This window comes from Gossypium arboreum, chromosome 3 (assembly GCF_025698485.1).
Source record: "Gossypium arboreum isolate Shixiya-1 chromosome 3, ASM2569848v2, whole genome shotgun sequence".
Taxonomy (NCBI): domain Eukaryota; kingdom Viridiplantae; phylum Streptophyta; class Magnoliopsida; order Malvales; family Malvaceae; genus Gossypium; species Gossypium arboreum.
In genome coordinates this window covers 8,179,213-8,187,658 of record NC_069072.1, presented here as the reverse complement: position 1 = coordinate 8,187,658, position 8,446 = coordinate 8,179,213, and the positions used below count along the sequence as shown (strand labels likewise).

General features: G+C 35.0%; 1 protein-coding gene across 1 annotated transcript; it reads right to left on the bottom strand.

Moving 5' to 3' along the window:
- Positions 1–5,679: 5,679 nt before the first annotated feature.
- On the bottom strand, positions 5,680–8,135 carry LOC108474854 (nicotianamine aminotransferase 1-like). Its single transcript, XM_017776882.2, has 7 exons — positions 7,677–8,135; positions 7,247–7,586; positions 6,950–7,168; positions 6,787–6,846; positions 6,550–6,705; positions 6,378–6,471; positions 5,680–5,989 (listed from the first exon to the last, which is right to left on the bottom strand). The coding sequence occupies exons 1-7, from the start codon at positions 7,943–7,945 to the stop codon at positions 5,871–5,873; spliced, it is 1,257 nt and encodes a 418-aa protein (XP_017632371.1). The 5' UTR covers positions 7,946–8,135; the 3' UTR covers positions 5,680–5,870.
- Between the last annotated feature and the right edge of the window lie 311 nt (positions 8,136–8,446).

The following is an 8,446-nucleotide window of genomic DNA, read 5'->3' as shown; positions in this document are numbered from 1 at the left end:
CAGCCACCTTAGTTTTTAATCCTTAATTTTCCTTCTCTAGGGCCTGATTACGCGATTGCATCTCTGGGAACTTCTTCTCCCAATACTAGGCTTTGGCTCTTTCTTCCTGAATCTTTTGCTGCCACTGCTCTGGAGATCTCCTTAATCCGACCCTTTTCAACGTTACTTGGGCCTTTTTGTAGTGTGTCTTTAAATCATCTCGATCTTTCTCGATCTTTCTCTTTTCCTTTTTCACCTTCTCGACTTCCATCTTTTAAACATCAACGTCGAGACTTAAGCACATTTTTTCCTCTTCGAGCTTCTCAATCCACTTTTCAATCTTCGAATTCTTTCTCTCGAACTCTTGCTTTGTAACCTCCAATTCTGATGGAATCACTCGTAAGCTCTCCTCTAATAATCGAGCCACTCCCAAAATTGGGCTAGGGACATTATCGTTGACTCTCCTACTAAACCACCCTTTATACTCAAGGATTGACGTCGAGCCTTCGGTCAAGATCTTCATACAGAAAGGCTTCTTCCAAGCCTCAGAAATCTCTCGCATCTTCTTCTCATAGTGATCTCCTTTATAAGAGAAATCACTTTGAACTAGACCCTGTATAACCGGTATGAGCTGCCTCGCTCTATATTGCCTTAGAACAAGCAATGGTGCATATCCAACAACTCCCTAAATTCCTAGCAAAGGGACCCAATCAAAATTGCCACAGCGGTAAATGACTTCACTAGAAACCAACCAAGAAGCCTTCCACATAACATCTTCCTCTCGAAGATTCTGAAGAATGTCTATCCACCTCTCCTCTGAAATGTCATCTCTCCTCGGCATGTCTACTGCTTCTTTTAAGGGAGAATAACCCTCAAAGAATACTCGACAAGGAACCTTATCAAGCTTCCAAAATGATGTGGAACCAAACCAACAAAGAATCGTGCACATCCAATGAATCTACCTTTGCTGGCTCTCCGACATGCACTCAAAGATCTAAATGTCTCAGCTAGGATTGCTGGTACAGGTGTATTCTGCTTACCAATGTGATCGAACAAATCCGCAACTGCCTCATCTATGTGCCCCAACGCCTTTAGGAAAATCACCATGTCGTAAATACTCAAAGCCAGGACGTCGACCCTTTTCTTTACGTCTGGATGTGTCGATATTAAATCCCTCAAAATGGCCTATGGAATGCACTTACTATCACCCTTTTGCTGTATATGAGCTATAGCCCACTGTTCACTCATCCCAGTAATCATCACCAACTTCTTTGCAAAAGTTGAAAGACTAGCAGGCCTAACATATGCCTTATGACCCTGAATCCTCGGGCAACGCAGTACAGTCATATACTCCTCCAAAGTAGGTGCAAGATCAACATCACCAAATGTAAAGCAACTATAAGCAGGGTTCCAGAACTGTACCATAGCTCGAAACAAGTGTCTATTTACTTTGACGTCTAGCAAATAGGGAAGGTCTCCATAATTCTAATAGAAAAGCTACTTAGCCTCGTCATCCCATCGGGCCTAAATGTTTTTCAGCTCTTGAAACTCATTCTGCATCGAATTAATACGGGTGAAGTCCCATAACTCTGACGTATATCCCTAGGTGACACTATCTCCTTTCTCTAACTGGGTTTTCTCTGACCAGGTACAGACAGAAGCATTGTCCTCCACTCTATCAAGGTATTCAATCCTCATTACAAAACTTTCTAATCTAGAAATCGAGCCATGAATCGACACCTTTAAATGCCAAATGACATGCAATAACAGCAAAATAAAAATAGGCTAGTATCATAAAAAAAAAGATAAACAAGTACTTACAAGGGTAGCTTACTAAAGGCTATCACTATCTTTCCTAAACTCTTTAAAGTTCACTATATGAGTTTTAGCTCTAAAGCCAGGGTACTTGAGCCAGCAGATTCCTTGGTCTTCACCCATTATAGGCTCATATAGACCAAGTTCAGTTCAGGGGGACACATTTCCCTATGGCCATACGGAGATGAAAATCTCACGAAGACATAGGTACAAAGATCCCTAAGCAATCCACTAGCTCATACGAAGGTGAAAACCTTACGAAAGCGTAACTTCTCACTCCCACTTAAGGGTGTGACCACAACAGTCATGCAAATGCAATGTACAGCAATAAGGTAACAAACGTATGCAACAAACACATGTAAAAAGGATCCAATTTTAAATTTTCCAATCTTCCGACATTAAGACCGAAAATACTCAATTTCTTGGCTTGACTCTCTTAAGTCCCCAGTGGAATCGCCAAGCTGTCGAAACCATTTTTTTTAAAGGGATGTTTGAAAAATGGGGATCGACTTTTGAAAAACGAAAACGGGAGTCACCACCAACCTTTTTAGGTGTGATTGGATCATCTTATAAAACGTTTTGGTCTCGAAAATTAAGAAAACAGGTTTGAGAGTCGGTTCGCATTTGAGGAAGGATTAGCACCTCATAACGCCCAAAATTGGTACCAAATTGAATAGTTTTCTATCTTAATGTTAAAATTTGAAAGGATTTAAAATAGGATCTCTTTTTAAAACCGAATTATTTAAGTTGAAAATCGAGATTCTTTAGCTCGAAAGAATACAAACATCATATCCAAGATGATAGGACACGATATTCTTAAACTTTCGAATCGAAATCATCTCGTGATTTACAAAATCTATTTAGTAGGATACTTTAGGCATTTAGACAAACGGAAATCGCAACTCAAAGATGTTAGGGCACTATTTCCTAATTCCTAAATCTGAAAAACATTGCCTCATTTTAGAAAAAATTTTGGATAAAATATGACAATTAAATGAAATATATTTTTTAAAATAATGATTTGAATAAAAATAACTTACTAAGAGTAATACTAAAAAATATTAAAAAATGAAAGAGTTTGATATGATTCTAAAATTATTAAAAATAAAATAAAATATATAAAAAAATCAGGGAAACATGGATTAAATCAAAATAAAAAAGGTTGAAAAACGAAGATGAACAAAGAATAAAATAAGAACAAACCGTAGAAAATAAGAACGTAAGAGGGAGAGAAATTTGAGTGAAAGCTCTCAAAAATTTTTATTATTTCCTAAAACTCCAGTGTGTTTACAATGAAGGGAGAGGCCTCTATTTATAGTTGAACCTCCTCAAATCCGACGGTACATATCAATTACATCAACGGTTAAGATTAAAAGGTATCTACAAATTAAATCTTTAAGATTACAAAATCATATCTTCTAAGATTGCATATCATATCTAAGATTGTATCATATCTAAGATTGCATATCATATCTAAGATTGCATATCATTGAAGATTATATTTCCATATGAGTCAAGCTTGTAGATGGACCTTAAATCTTTTCAAGTAATGGGCCATTCCGATCGGGCCAAATTATATTTGTAATTCTGGACTGAATTTGGACTTCGTTTTTTTTTGGGTTTATTATTTTTGTTTTTGGACTTATTTCTGGGCCCGGGCAAAATTGAATGTCTACATACTGAAAATATTAAGAAAATCTGATTTGATTCTAAGGTTAAGAGATCGAAGAAATCAAGTAACTTAGTTTGACTAAAATAATAAATAATAAAATAAAATAAAAAATGTAAAAAGCAAAACCAAACTGGGTTTAATACCATGCGCAAAATGAAAGAATCAACCTATTTGAACTAAATTAAGCTTTTGGGCTCAAGCCTCGTGCTTGTGTCACGAGATTAGAACTTTAGTCTAGCAAACTGTGTGGCCTTAGGCGATTTCTTTGCTTCAAAGATGCATAAGTCGACCTATTTCTCGAAAGTGAGAACTCTCAAGGGAAATTCTCTAAGGCACTAGAATAAAGTTGATGCAACCGCCCCCAAAATAGTAAAAACATATTCTTGTAAGATAAGGTATAGTGGGATCTTAAAGCAAATTAAGAGTGGAAAAGAACAAATAGTCTAGTTTACATCTAGACACTGAAATCTAGCTCGGAAAAATTATAGTACAATCAAAAAAGAAATTTTATTGATTGTTTTGTGTATTACAAAATTTAGAGTGATTTATTAAATACAAAATTTCTTTCACGAATTGATTACAAATCTGTAAAAGAAGTTTTATAGAAGGATGTTTAAAATATTACTTCAAAACAAATTTTTGCAAGATAACAAGTAGTTTTGTGTATATTTGATTTTGAAATTGAATATACCAAAGGAGAAAATAATTCTTTGCCTAATTTTCTCACTATAGAATTCCTTCAAAAATGCCCCCAAAACAAAAACAAAAAAAAAGACAAAGGAAAAGGAAAAATAAAAGAATCCTCCTACAAAACAAACACATCCCCAAATCATCAAAATCATGCTATGAAATTTGTTTGCAAGAAGAAAATGAAGGATCATCCTCATCAATAACCTCAAATGATGCATCCCTCTAAAATGCACAAAAACCTAAATGAAATCAATTCTCAAATAAAAAAATGGATCAAATCTCTCTCCCAATCCCTATAACTGACATTAGTCATAGCCCAATCCAAAAAGAAAACTCCTCTCAAACACATTGTTGTTGAAGCAACCAAAATTTCAAAAAAAATAGAGAGACTGTTTTATATAAACCATAATCTCTCAAAAATATTTCAAAAGAAAATATCTTCAAGAGGTTTTTTCAAAAAAAGTAACATCTTCGCATACTGTTAGACAAAAATCCTTACAATATTTTACAAATAAATAGTTTGAAAAAAAATTCATTATGGAGGAAGAATTTTCTGAAAAATCTTTACACATTGTTATCAAAGTACTTCTTAAAGGATGACATTTTAAGCCATTAAACTTACAAAAAAAAAAAACCCAACAATATTATGAAAATGTACTGGTTCAAATTGAATCAGTATTTGTTTAAACACTACATAGATCCATTCAACAACCCAATTAATTAAAATTCTTAGACCAAGAGATTTAGGTGAAAACTCAAACTCTCCAAAAGAAAATTCCAACAAAATTCACCACCAAAATAGACCATCACTCATATTTTACATATTGGGGCTATCAAACAGTCTAATATAATGTCTTCCTTATCAACAACCAATATATGAGACACTCTTGGCTCATATATTTCAAGTATGACACCCAATACAAATTCCCAAATTAATTTTTTTTTATGGCAACCAAGTGCCTTTATTTATCCTTTACAATTTCCAAATTGATTTTAAAAATAGTGGAATTGGTACATATCATCTTCTTTTGATATCTTACTAAAAAAAATTCAAAATATATGACCTAAATTTTTTGACAAATTTGAGCCAAAACCATACAAAAAACACATATACAAAACAATTCATTTCTTTTCAAAATTGAGTATTTCTTGGATTATATCTTGGAATTATGCTTGCAAACTAAATACATGAGAATCACATTGCTAATTCAAAATTTCAAAAAAAAAAAATGGTGGAACAAATTTAATGACGAAAAATATGAGTCTAATTATTTGGATGATACCCGGACTAAATTACTGTCAAATTTCTTTAAGCCAAACTGGCTATCAGCGCATTGTTGGCTTAAGCCAAAATAAAAAAAAATACATAAAACTTATGACTGAAATGCTCAGGTCAATAAATTCTGACTCAAAAGATGAAAAATTCTCAACATCATTAATCAAAATAGTGAATCTTGCCGTGACAATCACCAAAACCATACATTGCCTAATAAAAAACCTACTAAAATAATATAACATACACGTTAAGTAATTTTATCTTTTGATAATAATATTAAAAATAAAATCTTAAAACTTTATAAACCACAAAGCAGTTGGATGGGCAAAATAACAGATACAGACGGGATCGTTTAAGGCCAGCCAATAATTCATCGGTAACCAGCAAATTTATTTGGGTTATGAAATCCAACACAAACACCAATCTACTCCCGTTATTTTATTGCTTCTTGGCATGCCTTTGGCAAAAGCCTTTTATCCTTCCCAACCCTTCTTGGAGAAGAGAAGGTTCAATAGCAAAAGTAATGCGAAGCCAATTCTTCAATCTCACTGCTATCCCTGCATCCATTAATTCTTTGTTTTTCAGTAAAACACTATCTGTTGAGGGTGAATCCGTCTTCTTAGCGGGAGAAGTCTTTGATGTGCCCTTTTTTGAGCAACTGATCCGAATCTCGAACAATAGAGATATTTTACTTAGGATATTTATGCTCGATTTTAGCTCTGAGATTTTATTCTCCAACTCCGAGGAGTGTCTAGTTCCATCAAAAAAATGTTTTTATCATTTTGATCTTGGTAGGGTTTGAACTCGTACTCATAAAAAGTCTTAATTAGTAAAAACACTACCAATTGACTAATCATACTTCCATTGTTTGAGGTCCAAATCTATTGCTGAAAAGACAATACGGATTCTCCCTGAACACTACCTGGTAGAACTACATTACGTTACCTGGTAGAACAATGACTGATTCTTCTTCAGCTAACTTGAGGCAGAAATCCATATCATCATTAATGTCTTCCAACATCGATAGGTTCAACTTCACCTGCGTTTAAAGCTTACTAATTTAAATACTATTCTAATTTCTTCAGCATACATTATGAACATCAAACAACTCCCTTACCATTACAAACATTGATCCTTCCGGTTTCTTTGGACAAGTTAAGGAAGGTATCTCTTCAATTCTATTGTAGCATATATCAGCACATTCCCTCAGGGTGCTGATAATCTTTGAGAAAAAGTCCTCCTTTGTATTCTCCAGGATTTGAGGAGTCGCTGCCTGTTTCATAAAAAAATGACAGGAATTCTAATTTTCCAGTGTAAATGCGTGTCTTAACAAAAGTATCTTTGATTGCCAAACCTGGATAAAGGTAGCCGGATCAGAAGAGATATTGAGGAATTCTGCGATCGAATCAATTACCTGATAAGAGCCAAATTAGATCATTAACTTAACATGATCCCAACTTTTAAATATAGCACCACATATCTTAAACCAAAGGAATATAAAAGAAATAAGGGACAACCCCAGATTTTTTAAGAATGCCATTAGGATCGCTTGTGACAATCCACCCCAGGCGCCATCCTGGAACAATCCATCTCTTTGATATAGACCCCAGGGTGAGAACAGGCATGGTTGACCCCAATACTCGCATTGGCACATAACGAGTGCTTCCAAATGCCAGATTGTCGTAAGCTTCATCAGAAATAACCAAAATCCCAAGCTTTCTTGCTGTCTCTGCAACCTAAGATTCAATAAGAAAATGCTAATCAACATCTTGTTTTGGGAAGAGTCAACAAATTACTCTAAAAGCTTTTTTAACCTTGTGCAACTGTTCATAGCTGTAGACATTTCCACAAGGGTTGCCTGGGTTTATAATAACCAAAGCGACAGTATTCTCATCCGCAATACTCTCTACAGCATCAAGATCAACCTCCCAACCTTTTTCAGGAAGAAGATCATAATGACGTACTTCCAGATGATTATAAGCAGAACAAGATTCATAGTATGGGAAGCCCGGTCTAGGAAGCAAAATATTGGCACCAGGACGGGAAAGAACATTTATTGCTACTTCTATTGCTTGAGTACACCCACTTGTAAGATAAACATCATCCGGTGATAACTTGCAAGGAAGGTCACGGTTGAGGTAATCTGCAATTGCCCTGTTGGAATTCAAACCGAACAAAGTCGATGACCATTCACTCATAAACAAACTTCAATAACACCTTTTTAAAGTTTTCAATCTAACTAACCTCCTTGCCGGAAGAACACCAGCAGAAGGCGCATAACAATTATGCTTAGCCGAACGTAGAGCATCAACAATGGCATCTTCAGCTGCAGGGGTAGTCTTGAAGCTTGGAAAATGAGAGGGGTCGCCATGACCAAGACGAATGACTGAAGAGCTATTATCTTTGTTGATGCGGGCTATTATTTGGTTGAGATATCCTCGCACAGTGGAGGCTGATGCTGCGTTCAGCTCTTGCTTTCCACGGAAACCCCATCTCTTTGCTTCAATCTCCATCTTCTCTCTTCTTCTTGTTGCTATGCAAATGCAAATGCAATGGAGTCTGGAGTTAAAATAGAATAATGCAAGCTGTGAGGCTTCAACAAACTCATGCACCAACCATTTTATTTTTAGCAAAAAGAAACAGGAATTCACATTTGGTCCTTTTTGCGTTTTGATATTTTCTTATCTTCCGATAAGATTTTAGATGGTCAAACAGCCTACATGTTTTTTTTCCTTTAATGTATTTCATTTTTTTACTTTAAAAATTAGAATTTTTTTTAATTTTCAGTATTTTTAGTTTATATTCTACCTAATAATCAAGAGAAATTGATTTACAAGGATTAATTGAAGAAGTAATCCAATAGAAGATACGATAGTTCATGTACGGAGCAAGTGATAGACATAGTGATGTGGCATCGTCCCTCACCAGTCACCATGTGACATATTGATCCATGAAAAGGTATTCAGGTCAAGTATAAAAATAACTATTGTTGATATCATTGGATGAATAAAAAT